The 22,476-nt window shown below is 44.8% G+C and overlaps 1 protein-coding gene across 1 annotated transcript in view; it reads left to right on the forward strand.

Annotated features, from left to right (window-relative positions):
* Positions 1-21,561, forward strand: part of LOC143316197 (striated muscle preferentially expressed protein kinase-like) — a 24,049-nt gene extending 2,488 nt beyond the window's left edge. Inside the window, exons 4-38 of the mRNA XM_076723979.1 lie at positions 138-320; positions 2,666-2,829; positions 3,220-3,308; positions 3,463-3,638; positions 3,727-3,916; positions 4,154-4,227; positions 4,416-4,574; positions 4,669-4,858; positions 5,052-5,281; positions 5,368-5,487; positions 5,578-5,682; positions 6,017-6,223; positions 6,326-6,449; positions 7,122-7,294; positions 7,642-7,754; positions 7,929-8,097; positions 8,520-8,619; positions 9,626-9,826; positions 10,212-10,269; positions 10,350-10,427; positions 10,521-10,693; positions 10,846-10,872; positions 10,986-11,138; positions 11,265-11,307; positions 11,423-11,488; positions 11,922-14,637; positions 14,707-14,874; positions 15,865-15,987; positions 16,799-16,963; positions 17,306-17,993; positions 18,094-18,333; positions 19,036-19,259; positions 19,369-19,444; positions 19,731-19,880; positions 19,962-21,561. Of these exons, the coding sequence (XP_076580094.1) occupies positions 138-320; positions 2,666-2,829; positions 3,220-3,308; positions 3,463-3,638; positions 3,727-3,916; positions 4,154-4,227; positions 4,416-4,574; positions 4,669-4,858; positions 5,052-5,281; positions 5,368-5,487; positions 5,578-5,682; positions 6,017-6,223; positions 6,326-6,449; positions 7,122-7,294; positions 7,642-7,754; positions 7,929-8,097; positions 8,520-8,619; positions 9,626-9,826; positions 10,212-10,269; positions 10,350-10,427; positions 10,521-10,693; positions 10,846-10,872; positions 10,986-11,138; positions 11,265-11,307; positions 11,423-11,488; positions 11,922-14,637; positions 14,707-14,874; positions 15,865-15,987; positions 16,799-16,963; positions 17,306-17,993; positions 18,094-18,333; positions 19,036-19,259; positions 19,369-19,444; positions 19,731-19,880; positions 19,962-20,199 (8,153 nt within the window). The 3' untranslated portion in view covers positions 20,200-21,561. The remainder of the gene's footprint in view (positions 1-137; positions 321-2,665; positions 2,830-3,219; positions 3,309-3,462; positions 3,639-3,726; positions 3,917-4,153; positions 4,228-4,415; positions 4,575-4,668; positions 4,859-5,051; positions 5,282-5,367; positions 5,488-5,577; positions 5,683-6,016; positions 6,224-6,325; positions 6,450-7,121; positions 7,295-7,641; positions 7,755-7,928; positions 8,098-8,519; positions 8,620-9,625; positions 9,827-10,211; positions 10,270-10,349; positions 10,428-10,520; positions 10,694-10,845; positions 10,873-10,985; positions 11,139-11,264; positions 11,308-11,422; positions 11,489-11,921; positions 14,638-14,706; positions 14,875-15,864; positions 15,988-16,798; positions 16,964-17,305; positions 17,994-18,093; positions 18,334-19,035; positions 19,260-19,368; positions 19,445-19,730; positions 19,881-19,961) is intronic.
* The last annotated feature ends 915 nt before the right edge of the window (positions 21,562-22,476 follow it).

The following is a 22,476-nucleotide window of genomic DNA, read 5'->3' on the forward strand; positions in this document are numbered from 1 at the left end:
GCAAAACCAGTGAGCTGTATTCATTACACATCTTACTAAGGTGGATTGTGCTATATCTGTTTTTTCTGTGGGAGGTTTTAATGGGTGTTTGTCATCTGTGTGAATGTGTTTTTTTTTTTTTCTCTCTGCCTCCTCAGTGACATGGAGGAAGAATAATGTGGAGATACGGAGCGATGCCCTCCATGTGGTTAAGGCCGAGGGTGAGAAACACAGTCTGGTGATAAAGCAGATGAGGCCGAACAACGCAGGGTCGTACTGCGTTACAGCTGTCAACCCCGCGGGCAGAGCATCTTGCAGCGCCACACTCTATATCCAATCAGGTGAGACGGGGCCCGAGATGCAAGGATATCCCTGCATGTAAAGGGATTTGCCTTTTAGATTTGGTGCTGCAGCGACACATTTACAAGCATGTAGCGCCAATTTAAATGAAGAGAGAGATGTTGAGGCACATGAAAACAACACTCTCCTTGAAATACATGAACATGTTGACTCACACGCAAACTCGCTTTAATCCACTGCCAGCCCTCCTCCGCCTGACATTCTGTCTTAATGACTACAAAGGCCTGCTGAAGCTCAGCATCCCGACCGGGGCTCCTCGCTTGCAGCGATATAGTTGCCATGGCAACCCATTAATTCTTAACGGCGCTGAGCTCCCCTCAGTGCGGATTGAAAACGCAGGCCTGCCCCGTCACACAAAGGTCTCCTGAGTCTTAAAGGCAGGCATGGCATTCAGGATGGGGAGTAAACAAAATAAATATTCCTTTTGGAAAAGATTTCTGTTACAAATGCGCCTGCAGTGGATGTGTGTGTTTATATTGTACGGTGTGTGTGGAGGCTTGTACCTCTCCCGCAGTGTCGATTCAGCTCATGTAAATGCAACCTGCGCTTCCCTACTTTTGTCAACAAATGTGAGCGAGCACTCTGGTACTGTCTCACCAGCAGCACGGGCCCTGTGTTGCCATATTAGGCCAGCGGAGTCTAACTTGCAGGAGTATTTTTAGCCGCCCTCTTGTTCGCTCAAGTAATTGCAGTCTGCTTTATGTCCCCGTGTGAGATTACTGCTGCAATCATGGAGTTTTTCATCTGTCTAGATTTCACGCCACAGGGCTCGGATTTGCAGTTGTCAAAATGCGGTGGGGGATTGTGTGAGTCATTTTAGCTGGTTTAGCTGGGAACAGAGGGGCTTTGGCAGGGCACGCCATAATAGAGAGAGAGAATGATGTATACGCAACAAAGGATGTCAAAGCTCAATGTGGTGAAGGAGATTAACGCTGCATTCTCTTTCATTTCTGCATAAAACATCAAATAAATTTACCATTCTCCAGCTGTTTATTCAGTTTCTGTCATTTGACAGTACCGCCATCCTCTGTGGAGTCTGGTTAAAGAAATAAAAATTCACCAGAACTTCAATGAAGCGACACAACATTCAACTTCCCAGACATTCCTGTGTGAGCATCAGGATGTCGGGAATGTGAGAGAACATGGACATGAGAGTGATGGTAAGCAGAGGAGAGAGCAGAGGATGAGACTGAAAAGCAAGGTTAGCTGGCTCAGACTATGCAGCAGTTGTGTAAGAGTTGGCAGGTTTATGTAAATACTCCCGGGAGTTATCCCCTGGTGCTCAGACGCTGCTCAGAGATGTGACTCTAGGTAGGTTATTTTATTATTTTTCCTTTTTAAAAACAGCGTGATGACAGCTCGTTGGAATCCCTCCCTGCTGAAGCATAATAATTTGTGTTTTCCCGTAAAGAGGAGATCTCTAAATCTAATGTTTTATTGCTGCAAGTCATTCCTTACATACATGCTTCGGTTTACATGTGTTTTTAGCGTCTGTGCATGTGGACGAGCCTGTTTTTGACTTTTTCCACTTGCACTTTACAGCAGATGATCCTGCTTCCTTTTTTTTTTTTTAGACCAAGTCAGTTTAATAGCAGCACTTAAGCACATTCATCTGGCCACTCTGCTGTTGTTTTCTCCTCAAAGGAGGACGTGTTTTAATTCTGCTCCACTGACGGATATTATTCATTTCCTGTTGTCGCAGTGTTATCTGCTTGTGTCTGAGTTTTAGGTTGTACAGAAAAAGTGAGGAGCAGAGTTGAAAAGAAAGCAGCAAAGCAGAGAAAGAAAGACAGCAGAATGTAAAGAGAGGCACTGTGTCGCTTTGTTCTTCTCTATCCAGCGCTGAATTAATTCTGACTTTAGTCGAAGCTGCCAGGAGTCCAGACACAACGTCTGCTCTGGAACTCCATGGGAATAAGCGAATGATTGGGTCAGGGATTAAGGGATTAATTCATTATCTGTTCAGTTATGGTCACTTCAGAGAGCTCCCTGTGCTCTGTGTGTGTGTATGTGGGCGCACGTGGCAAACTCATATCTAACTCCTCGCTCTGTGTTGCCAACTGTTCAACTTGGCAAAGGTACTAATCTGGAGAAAAGCAAGCAAAGACTGTAAACATCAGAGCCCTGACAGACTGTTCCCATGGAAAGGTTTAACAAGCCACCCTATGCCGTGTTAACCATATTTCAAAGAGATTGCCACTTAATTACACAAATTAAGAAGTGTGCGAATCAGAGTTGACTTTATCATGAACTCGAGAAAAAGTGAATTAGGTGTAGCTGATGTGTGCTTATGCTGATGTCCAGCATCACTCTCTGTTTCTTCCAGAGCCAACCCACATGCAATGTGGGAGACCGGCTGGGGCCTTGGAAGTCAGCAGTCCGACCCAGTCAGACGAGGAGTATCTGAGCCCTCAGGAGGAGGCGATGGAGCTCGGGGACTCACCTGCTCTGAGTAAAAGAGTCCACTTCAAAGAACCTCCCTCATTTCAGGTAGGAGGGTCTCACAGGCAAAAGCTCGGCTTGTTTCTCAAATCTGATCTCTACGTCTGACTGATACTGATCCAAAACAGTCAGCGAGAGGCCAGGTGGAGGCTGTGGATGGATCCCTTCACTCTTTGCATTATAAGAATATCTAACTCCATCACACCATTGTCAGGAAAGGAGGAAGAGGTTGATGAAGCCACATTGGGTGATGTCACAATGTGATGTAACAGTTTGAATCCAATTTTATGAACTGAAACGCATCTTCAAAATCCAGGCTTTCCTCTGTTTTTGTGGTTATTTGTGTTTGGTTTTTGTGTTGGAATTAGGGCTGCAGCCAGCAATTATTTATGCCAGTGATTTATTTTCAGTATCAACCAGTCTCCTGATTCTTTAAAGGTGGCACCATGTGACCAGGGGGTAACTGAGGGTCAAGATGTCGTCATCTCAGTGAAGGTCAGCGGGCAGCCCAAACCCATGGTTTACTGGTAAGACACCTTTCCTGAAAGCCTTATTGCAAACATGTCTTCCTAGACATCTGAGGCCATTACCTCAACCCAAGGTCACTGTTCCCTGTCTCACACACACACATCCCTCTTTTAAACACCTGAGTGCTGTGACAGCCACTTCATATTGACCCAGGTTGAAGGACAGAATCACAGTGAAGACAGCGGGACGCTTCGCCGTGCAAGAGACAGACGACGGCACCAGTGAAATGAGAATCGGCTCAGCTCAGAGGTCAGATGCGGGCCTGTACGTCTGCAAGATCATCAACGAGTACGGAACCAAGCAAGCGGAGTGCAGAGTGGAGGTCAAAGGTGAGCGATGAAGAACTGAACCTGTCGAGTCGAATCGCAACAAGTGTCTCTAAATCTTTCCTTCTTGCTCTTCTTTCTATGTTTTTAGCAGCGGCTGCAGCACAAACGGCACTGAGAATCAGCAGGGAGGTAAAAGATGTGGCGGTGAGGGCCGGAGAGTCGGCCATGTTCGAGTGTCACATCGCAGGACCTCCAGATGTCGACGTGGACTGGCTGTCCAATGGGAGGCTGATCCAGCCGGCGTTGCTCAACTGCAAAATGCACTTTGATGGCAAGAGGTGGGTTTATGTGTGTTGTTAAACGTCTGCTCTGTGTCTTTTGAACTCTTTATTGCATTAGTGTGGTTTTGCCGAACAGTGTAAATAAAGGCTTTTTTGAGTGTATGAGAACGTGGAGAACGTGTCCAGACTGGGAGAATGTTGGTTAAATAAATCCCTTTGTCTGTTCATCTTAGATCTCCAAAATCCAGTAATTATCTGTCAGTATTTCACGAGTTGTTTTGTTTTATCTTCCAGGTGCCGTCTGCTGTTGAATTCAGTACACGAGGATGATAGTGGAACATACACTTGCAAGCTGAGCACTGCCAAAGGTGAACTACAAATGCTTTTAACGTTGTTGTTGTTTAAGAGAAAACGGAAAATATATATTCATATCTGTTTTGGTTCAAATCTATGAATATACAAAGGTTGCATCCTTTTCTGCCTTTTCTACCCTGTAAAATAATAATTCAAAACCCGTTTGATCGTTACTTGATGCGATGTGTCATTGCATTTACAGAGGAGTTGACCTCAAGTGCAAACCTGAAGGTCACCCCATCCAAGGAGCCGCTGTTTACCCGTAAGCTGGACATCCTGGAGGTCATCGAAGGTCGCACTGCCCGGTTTGACTGTAAGGTGAGCGGCCTACCTGCTCCACGAGTCACATGGATGCATTTTGGTAAGAATCTCCAGTGGTGTGTGGTTTTCTAGATAACTCACAGCTATGAACTCCTCAGGGGAAATGATTATATTCCACTTCAATGTCCCCTCAGAGACGAGAGTGGAGGAGGGTGATAATGTTCGCATCCTTCAAGAAGGGGGTCGTCACTCGCTTGTCATCACCCACGTGAGCAGCGACACAGAGGGCTTCTACACAGTGGTCGCTCAAAACGTCCACGGACAGTCTGAATGCACCGCGGAGCTCTACATGCAAGAACCTCGAGCGGCCATCTCCTCTCACATGTAAGACAAGCGATTCATATGGAAAACATCTCTCTGAGCCGCTGTCAGGATAAAAGTCAGTAGACACATTTTTGTTTCCAAGGGAAAATCCTTCAAAAAGAGTAAAGGCACATGACAAAAAGAAAATGAGGGCATCAATCGTTCGGTGTGCGTTGTCAGATTTTTAAAAACAGCCTCTCCTCCCTTCCTCCAGGTCCAAGCTGGAGAAGATGCCATCCATCCCCGAGGAGCCGGAGGTGCTGGAGAGCGAGGTGGAGAGGAGGACCATGCCAGACTTTGTCAAACCTCTGGCCGACATGGAGGTGATTGAAGGCAAAGAGGCGGTGCTGAAATGCAAGGTGGCGGGCCTGCCCTACCCGACCATCGGCTGGTACCACAACGGCAAGCGCATCGAGAGCAGCGAAGAGCGCAAAATGACCCAGTGTAAGCAAAGAGCCCGATTACAAACCAAGCGAAAGCCATTATTGGGGCGAGACAGTCAATGAGAAACTTGTGCGTCTGTTCTTCAGACAGGGATGTCCACAGTCTGGTCATTCGGAGCGCCTGTCACGCCCATGGGGGCGTCTACAAGGCCGTCATCTCCAATAAAGTGGGCAAAGCAGCCTGCTATGCACATCTATACGTCACAGGTAGAGAAGGAGGTTTAATCATCGATGCTACAGTTGAGAAAATCAAATAATTTTAATGTAATATGGATGTATTTATTCATTTGAAAACAGACATTGTTCCCGACCCCCCCGATGGTCCTCCCATGATTGAGGCTATTACAGGGAAAACTATAAGCCTCAGCTGGAGGAGACCGAAGAGGCTTGACTCTTCATTTGGTACGTTCATTTGGTTCCTTTGATGCCAATTAGATTTTTCTTTGGCCTAAATATCACACATTGATTTTCCAGTCTTGAGAAAGGCTTCATAAAAAATAAATAAATAAATTTACATAAAACACTTGCAGGGAAACACTATTTCTAGCATGCACGTCGTAGATGTTTATTTGCTTTCTTTTCATTCTGAGACGTTTTTAAACCCCTTTGGATTTCATAGCTCATCAGCACAGATTTGAAAACAAAACAAAATCTTTTTCTCTCTGCATCTTAAGCACCTCACTGTGTGTTTTACTGTCATCCAGAGTATGTAGCTAAGCACCGTATGTGTCTGCAGACTCTGGCTCCTTGCTGTATGTGGTCCAGCAGCAGCCTCTGGGCTCTATCCAGTGGTCTGTCGTGGCGTCTAACCTGAGGGAGACCAGCTACACTGTCACCTCCCTGTCCAAGGGAGTCCGCTACGCTTTCAGAGTCCTGACGTCCACCGGGAAGACATCAAGCAAACCATCACCCTCTACTGACCTGGTCCAGCTGCTGGACAGAGGTAACAAGGTTGAAGAAGGCATGACGTTCAAAGAAACTATTTTAAAGAGATAATATTCAAATGATAAATGAGATGAAATCTGTTTTATCTTTTACCCTGTAGGACCCTATCTGAGGAAAGCACCGGCCATTTTGGACAAACCGGACATTGTTTACGTGGTTGAGAACCAACCTGCGAGCATCACCCTTACGCTGAACCATGTGCATGCAGTTGTCACCTGGAAAAGGTTAGTCTTTAGTTACGCATCTGGATGTGAAGGACAGTGTACAGAGAGGATAATGCAAGCAGTAATAGACCAGCCTGCACAATAAGAAAATGCTAGCTCGTGCATTAGCCGGTGCTGAATTGATGAGTGTTGAATCTTTGTTTAAATACTGAGACAGTGTCTGATTTATTGCTCATTTCAAACAAAGACAGCTCAGCAGATGAAGTCTCTCTGGAGCCGGAGCACTGCTGGTTTTCATCCCGCTTCTATTCTCATCAGGGGCTGTTTTATAAATTGGGATAGAACATGTGAACCAGAGAAGCGGGACTGAGAAGCAACGCTGTGCAGTGGTTCACATTGCTTTGATGGAATTTAATTTATTTTGATGTTCAAGCTCATGTTCTCTGTGGACCTCTGCAGTTTCTTGGTGGAACACTTTGTTCTCTGTCTGCTGGCTCTTTGAGATGTTCTTTGCTACCTGGTTATTTATTTTTTGCTACCTTTGTGTCAAGAAAAATTACTTTTGCTGTCTTTTAATACGTGTCTTCACTTTCGAGTGTGCATCGTACACTGAAGTCAGCGCACATCAAGATATTTGCTTGTTTATAGACTTCAGTGCATGTTTAAAATCACTCCAATGCAAGCCTCTGGTGTGTAGCTCCAACTGTGATGCATTGCCTCTGTCCTCACCAGGAGGGGAGTGGCGTTGGTCAACAAACCGGGGATGTATGAGATGAGCATGCCAGACGACGATCAGCACACCCTGAAGCTTCAGAGAGTCAGAAGCACAGACGTCGGCCAGTTGGTGGTCACGGCCTGCAACCAGTTTGGCAGCGACCTCTGCACGCTTCAGCTGGCCATGGCAGGTCAGCACCATGTGATAAATTCAGCATTTCAGCTTGAATCCCAAGAATTTACCGTAAATACCAACAAGGGCGAGCTGTATGTAATTTAATTTAAGTTTCATGACTTTAGAATAGCTTCTCTAAATATGGCTTTATGGTGTTAAAATGAAGACTGCCTCATCATTGTTAGGATTAACGTTGGGATTAATGTGTATAAAACGTCCTCATGGGGCTTTGATATCTATTTACTTTGACCAAAAGAACATAAAAGTAAAAATTGGTCTCATATCTGTACAGAAAGTGCAGTCCACAGTGTTCCAATGTTACAGTCTGCGTGTGGCCACCTTTTATTTCTTTTTCTTTCGTAGTGCCTCCTAAATTTGAAAGCATCATGGAGGACGTGGACGTGCACGTTGGGGAGATGTCCCGTCTGGCTGTTGTGGTTGAAGGGAAACCAGACCCAGATATTCTGTGGTATAAGGTATGATGTTTGAGAGTGGAGTTATTTTTCAGTGCCAGAATATCTATGAAGTTGTTGAAAGGCAATTTGATATCAGATGGAGTGTTTTCTGTGGTCATTTTGCAGTGGAGCAGCACAAAAGCCAAAAGCCAGGAATCACAGCAACCATATTAATAGCCGATCGGTCTGTTGCAGGATGATGTGCTTCTCTCTGAGAGCAGCCACTTCACATTTGTGTACGATGACCCAGAATATTCCCTGGTTGTCCTCAACGCCCGCCCCGAACACTCCGGCGTGTACACCTGCACTGCGAAGAACCTGGCCGGCTCCAACTCCTGCAAGGCTGAACTCACAGTTCATACAGGTCTGCGCTCCAGCAAAACATCAGCAACACTGTGTGCACAAACAGACTTTGCATGTAGACAGATTGATCCCACTAAAAAAGATTAGAATTCTGTGAGATTCAGCATTAAGGAAGAGCCGCAAACGTTGATTCATGATAAATTCTAAATCACTTTCGTATTCAGATGGTGATTTGATGAGAAATTAAAACAAGCTTTTCTTGCATCCGCTGTTGATCTTGCGCATTTTGGTTAGATTATATGCATTTGCTGGACAAACCAGTAAAAGCTAGTTGTTATTGAAAATTACACCTCTAAATCTACACCATCTGGGCGGGACCACAAGGTGTTTTGAGACTACAATATGAAACCATCTGTCGCTGTGCTGGCACACATGTACATCCAAACACACACACACACATAAAAATGTCGGTGCTCCCTGCAGAGCGAAAAGAAGCAGCGGAGCCAATGGAGGACGAGGGAACCATTCTGAGGAAGATGAGGCGTTTGACGGATTACTACGATAGCCACAAAGAGATAGGGAGGTGAGTGTGCATGACTGGCCGCACGCTCCTGCTGTCTCGCATCCTTTTACACAAGTACATCGGCCTTAATGGCTGTTTGAGCACTAGGGGTCGGGCAGTGGGAGGGCGGGGAGTCGCACCTGCTGAACAACAGCAGACAGAAATGAGAGATGAGTCACCAGCCTGAGTGGAGTGAATGCATTAGCCCACAGATGAATCGCTTTGTTCTGACTCGGAGGAGACAGACATTTGCTGTGGATTGTAATCAGAATGTCAAAATAGGAAGACGGGAAAATCTGTTTTCCAATAGAGGATGCTTTTGGTTTTTAAGCAGAGCAGCAAACACAAATGGAATTCAGATTTATTCGACCAAACTGCAGAGAAGGGGAATGAAAGTTCGTTAAACAATGGAGGGAAAAGGGAAACGATCATTAATTCATTGGCTGAAACTTTTTCATTTCAACTCGAATAATATCACTTCTCCAACACAAGAATTTGGCCTTGTGTTGTTGCTTTTCCTTTTGTTTCCCCAGATAATTCCTGATTGTGATTGGCTGCCAGGTGTGTGTTCTTTTCGGAAGAACAGCCAACAGCGTCACATCTGTCCTAAAATAATACATGTTGAAGGGTATTCATTTCAAAGCCAAATACCTGAGTCAAATAATGGCCAGAAATTGGAACATATGAGCAAAATCATCTAAGATCAGAGGTCCACTGATGAGCTTTTAGCATCAAGCTGCATGGATTTGCTGAAGGTTGCAAGCTCAGCAAAGCCAGTGAGTCGACATTGGAGCTGATATTATTGAATTTAATGAACTTTCACACTCTGATGACAGTGAGATTTTCATCTTTGACCTTTAATGAGATCGCTCCAGCTGGCATGATTGTGAAAAAAAAGCAGCAAGTCCCCCTTAAAATGTTTTTTGGCATCTTTTTTTTTTGACACCGTGTTCCACTATGCAGTGAAACTATTCAAAGGTCTTTTGTAACTCATTAAACCCAAAACACGACCCACTGTTTGATGCAGGGGTGCCTTCTCCTACGTGAAGAGGGTGACTCAGAAAAAGGGAAAGGCCGAGTTCGCTGCCAAGTTCATTTCTGCGCGAGGAAAGAGGAAAGCCTTGGCACTCGGAGAGATGGACCTGCTGTCTGAGCTGGACAACGAGAGGATTCTCTATTTCCACGATGCCTTTGAGAAGAAGAACGTGGTGGTGCTCATCACAGAGCTGTATCCTTTCACTGCAGCTTCTCAATGATAGGAAACATTGCTAGTTGCAAACATGTTCATATCTTTAACATCAAAAAGGCACTGCCTTTCCTGCAGAACTGTTTCAAATTTGATCCGCTTTATTACTGAAGAAAAGTGCACTTAAATGCATCTCAAGGACACTAAAGATCCAAAGCATTAATCCTAATGTCTTCTACAGTCCCCTGGAGGCATGAATGAAGCACAGCACAGCCTTTTCTCTCTGACTCATCGCCGATGAGTGGAATTAGCAAGAGATAGGATGTGTGGGAGTTTTGCTCATTTATAATTCATATCTCATGCACCTACCACTTGGACTGCGCAGTCAAGTTGCAGCTCTCTCTTTTCCCTCAACTGTTGTGTGAAGATGTCACGAGGAGTTGCTGGAAAGAATGGCCAAAAAAACAAGCGTCAAGGAACTGGAGGTTTGTGTGTTCCTGCTGACTGCACTGCGCCATCATTATGTAACATGACTTTTAAGTTCACTCCTTGTCTTTCTCTGCAGATCCGCTGTAGTATTCAGCAGGTTTTGGAAGGTCTTCGTTATCTCCACCAAAAAAACATTGCCCACCTTGACATTAAGGTAACCGTCCATCCCACCCCCGGCATTTATTTGATTGATTTATTCTTTCACAAGTACCTAACATTGATGTGTTTGGATACACCCCTCCTCTAGCCTGAAAACATTTTAATGGCAGGTCCTGGGAGTGACCAGATCCGCATTTGTGACTTTGGCTATGCCATGAAAGTGGAGGCTTCGGAGGAGTACTACTGCAAATACGGCACGCCAGAATATGTTGCACCAGAGATTGTTAACCAAACTCCCGTCTCCACAGCAACAGACATATGGTGAGCCACCTGTTCTCCAGCATGGAGAAGTGACTACACACTGCAGGCTCCTGCCTTGTTATCTGCAACACAATAACGTCTTTTGTCTTTTCTGTGCTTTCGTTTCGCTCCTGAATATCCACTTGTCATTCATCTGCCCTGCTCTCCCACAGGCCTGTTGGTGTCATCACTTACCTCTGGTATGTTATATAGATTCATTGTGAGAGTATGTGCTTTGATAGTTCCAGTAAAATTGCAATCAAAAGAACTATATGTTTAATTTGTTGATAATTGTGTTTATTTTTGATTTTAGCCTGACCGGTGTGTCTCCTTTTGCTGGCGAGAATGACAGAGCCACCGCCTTAAACATCCGCAACTACAATGTGGCGTTTGAGGAGAGCATGTTTTCTGACCTCTGCAAGGAAGCCAAGGGATTTGTCATCAAGCTTTTGGTGGTGGACAGACTGTAAGCATCAAGATTACTGGCTTATTTTTTATCATAATCACATATGAATACATATCATTTATCATCGCTTCATTTCTTTTAAGAGCAGTCGCTCCTTTCTCATATGCATAATTTTCCCTCTCCTAGGAGGCCCAGTGCCATCGAGTGCCTTCGTCATCCTTGGTTCAAGGTGAGTTATCAGTGAGAAAATATATCATCCAGCCTGAAACTTTTCAACGTGTCAAGAGATTTGTATTTATGTCTCCACTTAGGTTAATGGTGACTCCCCTCTTTTTGTCTTGCAGTCACCAACGAACAAGAGCATCAGCACAGCAATGCTGAAGCAAGTTTTGTCTAGAAGGCGATGGCAGGTAAGCTGTGATGTGGTGGATGTGCATTTAGTATGTGGAAATGAAACACTGTAAAATATTAGTAAAAACAGTATATAGTATACAAATATTTACAAAATCAATGAAGCTGATTAGGTCAAAAATTAAATATATTGTCTTTAAGTTTACATATATTGTCTTAACTCAGTCACAACATTTTTGAAATCAGGGTTCTGTGTGTAACTTTCAAAAATAATAATCTTATTGTTTACTACGTTAGTTTTTCAATGTTGTAGTTTCTGAAACCACTTTCACTTTAAATTATTTAGGAGATTTAATAAAACCCCATTTTATTAGCTGATTGCAAACTCATTTAAGTATGAAAAGTGTATGACTGACAGACTGGAGACTTTGGACATAAAGCCAGGAAATAAAATCTAGTAACAAACTCTCTCACGTCTCTCAACTCTTTCAGCGTTCCCTTATCAGCTACAAGTCCAAGATGGTGATGCGGTCCATCCCGGAGCTTTTGAATGACTCATCCAGCCATGTCTCCATTGCTGTGGCACGGCATTTAAAAGAAGGCTCCCCACCACCCTCCTCTTCCTCTGACTCGGATGCAGACGTGGATGAGCTTCCCTTTATTCCTATGCCACTGTCCATGGTTTTTTCTGGGTCCAGGGTCTCCCTTAATGAGATCCCCGGGGATGAAGATGTCACAGTATGGCCCAGTGTTGCTGCTGATGGGATAAGGAAAAAGGATGACATGGAGGTAGCAGGTAGGAGAGTAGGGACTAACAAAATTGAAGAGGAAACCCCAAATGAGGAGAAAATGGAAAAGACAAGACGAGCTCCCCTTAAAAAGGGATCAAGTGTGGAGTCAGAGGATTCACAGACAAAAGCCAGGCGGGCTACCATGAGGAGAGGCAGCTCTGCTGATTCAGCACTGCTTCTCCATGTTGACCCAGAAGAGGGAAACTCCAGCAACGAAGAACCAAGTAGCAAAAGCCTGAAAAAGGCTGTTTCTATGGAACTACCAAATCGCAGTCCAAGCCCTGGAGCGGCAAAGTTAAGCCAGGAGGATTATGCCCTAAAACTGGAACTGATGAGACAGAGGTTGCTCAGGGGGGGAAACATGGACAAAAAGATGAGCGGCCTGCGAGGCCCCTTGTTTGAAACACTCGGCATGGAAGATGAGAGGCGGACAGGGTCTCTTGATCGCAATTTGAGGAGATCCAGAACGGGGCCATCAACACTCACCAGAGCAGCATCTTCTGAGAGTCCTGGGGAGGACATGCCACAGACCAAAGTTTTTCGTAAAAGCTCCTCCTTCACTCAGGGGGATTCTGAGCCCATGCCCCTACACCGCAGGTTTGGAGCCCCCTTAGAGATCCCATCAGTGGGCAACGGGAGCATAGAGGGGAAGAAGCTTCAGGAGGCGACATCAATGTCCGCACTAACAGAGCAAACAACACTGGAATCTACATCTGCCTCACCTACAAAGAGGACCTCCTTTGTACTCCCAGCACCAGGGAGACTGGACCAACAGCTAAAACAGAACAATGTGAAAGAACATGAGGAAATGCAAAGTGAGAGGAACATGGATGGAATAACAGAGAAAAGGACCAAAACCCAGTTAGAAAAGGCAGATAAAGAAGAACCTGAGTCGAGATCACCCTCTGTAATTACTCCAATAATTGTGATAGAGGAGGATGATGAAGAAGAAGAGAGAAAAGAAAATCAGGAGTTACATATTCAAGAAAAGGACACGAAGGCGGACGAGGAATCACCACAGAACCGTAAACCATCATCTGCATATACAAGTGTCATTCAAGCTGTCGCAGTGTCTCAAACACCTGACGAGGCTCAATCCAAACATCCCACTGCTGCAGCCAAGCCAAATGATACAAAATCCACAGATGCGCCCACATTACCGGAACACGCAGCAGTATTTGCCAAAGTAGCAACTGCCGACCGATCTCCTGGTTCTGTTTCCACATCATCAAACCCTGATCTTCCTGCCGCCCCCCGCCAGCCTGTGCTCAGAACAGACATCAAAGACATCGACTCAGAGGAAGTCTTTGAAGCCAGGTTTAAGAAGCGGGAGTCGTCTTTGACCCGTGGCCTCCGAAAACTCACCAGAAACAAATCAGAGGAGAAATCACCTGTACTGAGCCGGAAGGGGGGTGAAGAGGTTTACAGGCCGGGGCCAAGGGGGGCGCCTCTTGAAATGGTATCCAGAGGACTACAGGAGAAATCCAAATCTGTTCAAGATTTAAGAGAGGAAGAGAAGGAAACAGGCCTCGGTCTAATTGGGAGGTTCTCCCTGCGAGCAAAGAGGTCAACATCCGCTGATAAGAAGGGTGAGAAACCAAAGGAGGAAAAACATCAGGATGTGCAGGAAACTGCTGCAAGCAAGAGGGTTTCATGGGCTCTTGGTCGCAGTAAGTCCCTGGATACAAAGGAGCTGAGCATTGCACAGAGGCAGCTGGATGAGAGAGAACAAAGAAAAGCAGAGGAGTCATCGGTTTCTGCTATGAGGCGCAAATTTGAGTCCAAAGTGGCCGGAATCTCTGCCAAAATAAGGACCCAGTCAGAGGAGAGGAAGGATAAAGAGGGAAGTCAGAAAGAGCTGGCACAAAGGGATTTGAAGAATGTCACAGATTCCCCCGTCGTGGCAATGCGACAAAAGTTTGAGAACAAAGTGGCAGGAATGTCCACGAAATCCCGCAGTCAGTCTGAGGAGAGAAAAGGGGACGGAGAGGGAAAGAGGACCCCGCTGTTTACCCGCCATCGTCATTCCCAGTCCGAGGGGCGAGGACTCAAAGGAATGGGCATCCCCGAGAATCAGCTCGCGAAACAGGCCGGCGCTGGTGCATCCAAGGAATCGATTGAATCCTCTTCTAGCATCCATTCCGAAAAAGCCTCAGAGAGTGACAGGCGATCGCGGTGGGACAGGTGGGGTCTGACACGGGGCAAGAGAGACAAAACCCCCTCCCAATCTGATCAGGCCTCATCCGCCCCCAAAGAGGAAGGTCTGTCAAAAAGCCAGCAGTTCATCCGCTCTGCTTCAGATTTCGCCCCCGTGTTCCACATCAAGCTGAAAGACCACGTCTTGTTGGAGGGGGAACCTGTCACTGTCAGCTGCCTTCCAGCCGGAAGTCCACATCCAGAAATCACATGGATGAAAGGTACCTAATGTCGTTGTGGTTTTATCCACAAGCTGCTGATGAGTCGCTTAAATGTTTTGTGTATTCCAGATCGGAAACCGCTGGAGGTGGACGACAGAATCAACCTGATCTCCCACCCAGACGGCAGGCAGCTTCTTATGATCATGAAGTCCAGCAGGAGGGACGCTGGAGTTTATGAGTGTGTCGCTACCAACCCCATAGCTACCATCACCACCTCCTGCACACTGTCCATAGCTTGTGAGTAGCTTTTTTAGCACATGAAAAAAATGTTTTGTGCTTCATGTGTTTTTTTATTGAATGGGGAAAATGTCACCGCTGCAAATTACAAGATAGAACGTGTTTTCTTACCAGAGGTCCAACTGCTCTTTTGCCTTTCACACAGAACATGCAGTAATTATCACCATAATATGATGTATTTTACATAATTTAATTTTAATAGCAGGAGGAATGGTATGAATATTAATGTCAACAGATGTACTTTACAGTAGATTAGCTTAATGGGTTTTTGGCTTTTCTCATATTCATTGTGTAATGGGAGCAAATGATGCTTTGAATTCGGCTGTGGCAGGTCACATTCAAGACTGCAGTCATGCCTTTGCACAAATAGTGTTTAATGAGAGCAACGGTGCTCAGATTCTGCCCATGCTGCTCACAATTGCAGCAATAATAATGAGACTTTAGAAGCTACTGTGGAAGATGTATTTCTCAGACGTCAGATGCAATCGATAGCATTTGAACTTTATTTGTTATGGCTATGGACAAGTAGTATTACGAATCCCAGCCACTGATACTATTTGTCTCCCCTTGATAATCCATCAGCGGTGTGAAAAATACTTCAGACAGCTTATCTCGCCTGAAGCGCTGGCTCCATTGTTCATGCCGGTGCACAGGCCTAATGGGAGATACATTCTGAAATTAAAGAATGACTATTGGTGTCACGTTTGGTTTGGTGTAACAATAAAACTCAAAGCATCGTCTGGATCGTTTTCGCGCCCCGGGCTTGAGAAAATGAACATCTTGTCTTTCCGCTTTGATATCTTGGACATGCTTAAATTCCGACACTTTCAAGTAAATAAATGAACATGCGGTATCACTGATTGCTGCAACATAATTGTAATTTAACTATGCCCAAACCACATCTGGTCTCTGAAAAGCTTCACCAGAGGCTGCTGTTATCTGTTACACCATGCCAGTGCTCACTCTCCTCCTTTTCCACCCCTCCTTCAGGTCTCCCAAAAAGACCAGGGACCCCTGAGGTCCCCCAGACTTACAACAACACAGCCCTGGTGCTGTGGAAGCCAGCAGACACCAAACCTCCCTGCAGCTACGTCCTGGAAAGAAAGACAGAAGGTGAGTGAGCGCTGACATGAACAAACCATGAAAGCTCCCCTCACAGCGTTATTCATCACTGAGCAGTATTCAGATCATCCTAATGTTTGTTTAAAATAAGTTTGCCTTCCTGTTACTTGGTTTTTAGACAGTTTTGGTGCTTTATTTAAGTATCAGTATTTGAAAAGCTCTGACAATGTTTTTCTTCGCACCATGTGTGGAGAATGCTCTGGTAATAAGTTTCCAAACCCGTAGACACCGACAAGAGAAAGTGAGTCAGTCCACGAGGGAATATTGACTGCACCAGTGCTACTGTCAAAGCTTTGTGTCATTAAGCTCGGTGAATCATCATTAACTCATGATGTGGTGGGTGAAAATGAAGTCACACAAACTTCGAGTTGCAGAGTTTGAAAATTTAAGTCATGAATTCTTTGCCTGGCAGCATTTACAGAAGATACTTACCACCTAACTGACATTTTAATTCTATTTGGGCTGCATAAGAACCGAGATACGAGGGCAGGTAATATTTAAATCAAGCAAACTGAACATTAACTTGTTTGCACTGACATACTTTACACATTGTTTATCATTTCAGTCCTGAGTGCATGTTCAGATTAGTTTGGTTCTGCTGCCATCTAGTGTTCAAGTCATTTTATCATTCAAAGTGACCAATCAGAATCTGCTTTATTTGCCAAGTATATGAGCGCACATCAGGAATTGGACTCCGGTTTAAACACAGCATTCAATGTTTTTCATGAAGCTTTGCTCTATCCGTGAAGGTCACAGCATCGTGTCCCCCAGCACACTCATTTCTCTTCCCTTTGTCCTGCAGGTGATTCCAACTGGCTGACTGTGGCCACTGGAGTTGTCGACTGCTACTACAATGTCACAGACCTACCAGCAGGTGGCACCTTTAGGTTCCGCGTGGCCTGCACCAACAAGGCTGGACAGGGACCCTACAGCAACTGCTCAGCTCCAGTCAGCCTGGACTCCACAGGTATTTTACACACTGTCAAAATGTCAGTGAGTGCACAGAGTTGAAGGGAATGATACTGAACTGGAAAGAAGAAACATTACAGTCACACACACGCAAACTCAAGGCTGCAGGAGGAATAAGATATAATGATGAACCATGAACAGAAATGCAAAGTCTTGTGTTTCACATCATGTCGTCATGTACACAAACCAATTATCAAGGAGTAAATGTGCTAAAAAGTTTTGATAAATGGATAAGGAAGGCTACAGTTGTAACAGGGTACAGAAAATATCATTAAAGGTCATTACTTAAAAGCACATGTATGAAAACAACACTGAGTAAGTGTGTGGTTGTGTTTCTCAGCTGGAGGAGCTTCACCTGCTGTGGCCGTCATAAGGACAGCTCCACCTGAACCAGTCCTGACCTCCTCAGTGACTGTGCCTCCACTCAGACCAGTCCAGAACAACACCCCCAGGATACCTCTCTCCACCATTGCTTCCTCCTCCACCTCCCCAAAACACGCAGCCTCCCCTGCGGCTTTACCTCTTCCAGCAACATCGCCATCCAAAACAGTGGTCACTCCCACCCCCCCGCCCTCCCTGCCTTCCAACCCGACAACGAACCCCCCATTAGCTCCTGCAGGCGCAACCGCTGAGGACGCTCAAAAACTAAGCTCCACTCTTCCTTCTTCACCCACAGTTAAATCACCTCCACCCTTTGTCCTCCCCAAACCCCAGAGTCCAGTAAACGTGGTGTCTCCTATGACCCAGACCCCACCTGTATCACCGCCACCCCCTCTTGTAATCCCGCCATTGACGCCAACCAAACCAGCCTCTGTGCCCACATACGTCCCCACCACCACCGCCACTGCTCGCGTGGCCCCGACTCCCGTCTCCTTTTCCCCACAAGTACTCCAGGCCTCCAGCCTGAGCCCCATAGGTGAAGGAGCCAGTACCCCCACAAGAGGCACCCCAACAGGACGCACCACCTCCACTGCTCTACGACAGGGGGTTCCACAGAAACCCTACACTTTCCTGGATGAGAAAGCCAGGTGAGGCGGTTACTGTTTTGGCCTGATTTGCAATATGATGGAGACATCACGAGCAAAGGCTTCATCGAGAAGCAGTTTCACGTTGGTTTTTTTTCGCCAGGGGTCGTTTTGGAGTCGTCAGAGAGTGCCGCGAGAACGCGACAGGCAAAATGTACATGGCAAAGATCATTCCCTACAGCCAGGAGAGCAAGCAGGACGTCCTGAAGGAGTATGAGATCCTGAAATCCCTTCACAACGAGAAGGTCATGGCCCTGCACGAAGCCTACGTCACGCCGCGCTACCTGGTGCTGGTGGCAGAGTACTGCACGGGCAAAGAGCTGCTGTACAGCCTCGTAGACAGGTAGGATGGCTCATATGTCACCTCACACTGAGACACATAAAGTCAGACAGACTTACGTGGCTTGAGCCAGCAGTGACTGCTTTCAATAAAAGCTCCAGTGAAATACTGCATATTTAATGTGACTTAGCTCTTTAATAAAATGGTGCGTCAGTAAAACTTTGATGATTTTCATGATTTTTATTATTTATTCTGTTTTTAATCTGTCAAACAAACAAAGCATGAACAAAAAAGAAAGCAAAAAACTACCAACTACAAAAATGCTCTAAAGCAACAAAATATACTTCATAGATAAAGAAAGATAAATAAAATTATTGCTCTGAAAAATCCTCTGTGGAACTATTTCACAGGAAGTCCATAAATGGTCCCCACATTTTTCCCTTTAATGCAGTTTTTCCACAGATTGAAAGTCCTTACATTTAATTGAATTTTTCCAAAACACAGCGATATATTTGACATGCAGATAATAAAGAACTTAAGTGGCACACAGAAAGAAATATAACTATAAAACTTAACTTGGGGCACAAATGATAGTCATAATTGAGGGTTTAGCTGAAAAGTGCGTGTGCAAAGACAGTTCTGTTCAGTTATTCCCCAGGGAATTTCTAAAGAATCTGAGAACCCAAACATTACTGCCCCATAATTGGACTAAAATACTTTTCCAGTCTGAGGATTTGACCATTTGACACTCTTCTTTTTTCTCAGGTTCCGTTACTCCGAGGACGACGTGGTGGGTTACTTGGTCCAGATCCTCCAGGGGGTCGAGTACCTCCACAACCGGCGCGTCCTCCACCTGGACCTCAAGCCAGACAACATCATGGTGTCAAACCTCAACGCCATCAAGATCGTGGACTTTGGAAGCGCTCAGAGCTTCAACCCCCTCAGCCTCAAACACCAGGACTCAGGAGCAGGAACTCTGGAGTACATGGGTGAGTCAGCTGGATTTAAAGCAAGCTCACTTTTTAAATGCCATAAATACACTCTTAATTCAATCTTTAATTTTCTCCATTTTCTTCTACGTGACAACTGTGATCCAAGCTCCTGAGATGGTGAAAGGTGAAGTGGTGGGTCCTCCTGCAGATGTTTGGTCTGTTGGAGTTGTCGCCTACATCATGTAAGTGAAACGTCCCTTTGGAAGTCACTTCACTTCTCTTCACATCAGTTAAGACCAGATGTGTTTGAATTAGTTTTTGTTCCAGCATGGTTTAACACTCAGTGGAGACATTGCAAAGATTTGAAGGGCTCCCAAAATACAGTTTATACTTTTTGGTTAACATTGAAACAAAATGCACGATAAGCCTTTCCCAGCTCAATTACTAAAATAACCAATTTTATACCTGTATTTTGTTATGGTAGGTTTAAGTTGGTTCAGTTTTGTAATTTTGCTCCTGAACAAACAGGCTCAGTGGACGTCTGCCCTTTGAGGATAAAGACCCTCTACAAATTGAATCCAAAATCCTGATGGCGAAGTTTGACCCGACAAAACTGTACCCAAATGTGTCCCAAAGTGCCTCCGCCTTTCTCAAGAAGATGTTGAGCAGTTACCCCTGGTGAGTGGCTGCAGGGTTTTTAGACTTCCTTTAAGACAGAATAAAATGTTAAGTTCTGTGTATTTGCATGTGTGTTGTCAGGGCTCGTCCGACGACGCGAGACTGCTTCGCACAGGCCTGGCTGCAGGACTCCTACCTGATGAAGCTGAGGAGGCAGACTCTCACCTTCACCTCCAGCCGACTCAAAGAGTTCCTGGTGGAACAACAATGCCGTCGCACAGAGGGTGCCACCAAGCACAAGGTGCTGCTGCGCACCTACCAGAGCTCACCCCAGTCCCCAGCGTCTGGGACTGCACCGCCTGTTCCCAGCCCGAAGTGACATGACGGTGAAAATGCAACACCTGAGTTTGCAGAGTCGGATCTGCCCACAGTGACGCAAAGTAACAACGTTTTGCACCTTAACTGCTGCGTGAAGAATGTCAGCCTGCCTCGCGAGGCGCAGGTTCAGGCACAGGGGATGAACAGATCGCTGGATAATGCTAAAATATCCAAAGAAAAGACAGGAGTCCACGTGTTACAATGGGAGACTTCAACATTCAGCACTAAAGGGGTTCTGAGATGAAACAGAGACACAAAGGGAAGGAGAAGCGGGGCGCCATGACGTGTTTATTGAAGTTCAGAACTTCTCATAAACGGTTGACCCACTGAAAGGACACAGGATGTTCTTCGTTTTTCTTTTGATTGATTGCACAGTCTCTCAGCCACATTGTGATTTCTGAAATCGCACATCAATATTTGGTTTCGATAAACTTTGGTCGCCACTCTGCACGATCGGCCTGGAACATGTGTATCATTAGCGTTTCCACTGCGCAAACTTGTTTATGTCACTAACTTTAGTAGTAAACAACTCATGTGAATGTACCATGATTTAAGCTGCTAATTTATTTTTGCATTGACTTATAGTTCAAAAACTCAAAACCAAAAATATCCTTTTTCTTTCTCTTGAAATTGTTTACGTTTTCCATGTTAATTTATTTGCATGTGTGTGCGCGCGTGAGCATTTTTGATTCACTTTGCGAATTAGCACTGAGGCGAAAAAAATACATTAAAAATAAGGAGTGTCTTTGTGATCGGTGTTAAGATTCACACAGTAAAAACGAGCTGTTGTAGGGTGAGCTAGGAATTTTTTGGTACAACTTCTTGTTCTGTGGTTAAAACTGAACTCTATCTATCTGTTTTACAACTATGAAAAGCAGTCTGTAATGTAGATAACATTTTGCTTGGAAAAGTCATACACACTGGTGAATTGCTGTAGTTTCTCAGTATTACCCATTGGTTGGTCAGGTTGCTCAAATCATGGTCAGCCAGTCAGTGCCTAAATCGGATTCATATCCAAAATATTTATCTTGTAAATGTGTCTCCATTGATATTGATTCACAATTGATGGATTATTTGAACAAAGCAAAAATTTGACTGCAATATTTGGACTTTGCGGCAGACAGATGCATATAGATTCTTACACGCACGCAGACATTTCTACATGCACACATGCAGAACAGCACACGCGGTCCTTGTAATAATAGAACGTCTTGTGTATTGATCTATCACAGTGTTCCTTTTTGTATGAATTTGGACGGTTGAAGATTTGTAAATGTACCAATTTGCGGTGTTTATATGTGGAAAAAGTTGAAAATGTTTTTATGAGATAGTATGTAATAAACTATTGATACAATTGGGAAAAGTGACTTGTTTTTCTCTCTTTGTAGGATGCAGGTTTGGGCTTCACACTCACACCCTGGGTTTCCAATTGTTTCCAGTTTTTTGACAGGATTTTTCATTTTTAAGAGATGTTTGCTGCTTAAAATGCATTTTATGACGAAACACTCTTGTATAGTCTCTCCTTGTGTGTAACATGCTTTCTGTTCGTCTTGCTGATTGTCCACCAGAAACCTCCAAGACCCCTGATGTTGCCTGAAGTGCAGTGTGGGACCCTCTTAACACAACCAATATGGCTGAAACAGCTCATTTGAACTCCTTGAGTGTTAATTCCTTTATTATGTCTGCAGAACAATGGCTGTTACACACATGTGGCAGCAAACAACAGCTTGAATACATGAGTCTCAGTCTGTGTCTCTTAGCTGTGGCCATTTGATTATGTTCACACTGAAAAAAAGACAAAAGGCTCTGGAAAATACCAGCATTCAGGGTAAAACTTCCTGATTTTTGAGTGCAGTGTTAGACAGTTTGACTAATCTAGCACAGGTGGAATTAATGGTCTCATTCCATTCAGATGTGCCATCGTTCATGCTCACTGTTGTGGTTCACAGGCAGGTTACTTTATTGCATGCTTTTCCTATGTTTTCATGTCAAACTGCGCTGCAACGAAGACCTGTGGTCCCACAGTGCAACACACAGCAACAAAATGGGTTTGCTTCTCACGGTTGGAAAAAAGGAAAAATGAGGATGATGAAGTGCTAGATGATGGATCGTTGCTGGTAAAATTAAAGGTAAGCTTGCAACAACAATGCTCTTGTTCAAAAACCTTTCATAATAGGACAGCACAGTGTAAGACAATACGAACCGTGACTTATGTCTAATTTTAATGGATAAAGTTGCCAATTAATGAGCAGGACTGTATTTCTTTATGTATTCAGTG

This window comes from Chaetodon auriga, chromosome 23 (assembly GCF_051107435.1).
Source record: "Chaetodon auriga isolate fChaAug3 chromosome 23, fChaAug3.hap1, whole genome shotgun sequence".
Classification (NCBI taxonomy): domain Eukaryota; kingdom Metazoa; phylum Chordata; class Actinopteri; order Chaetodontiformes; family Chaetodontidae; genus Chaetodon; species Chaetodon auriga.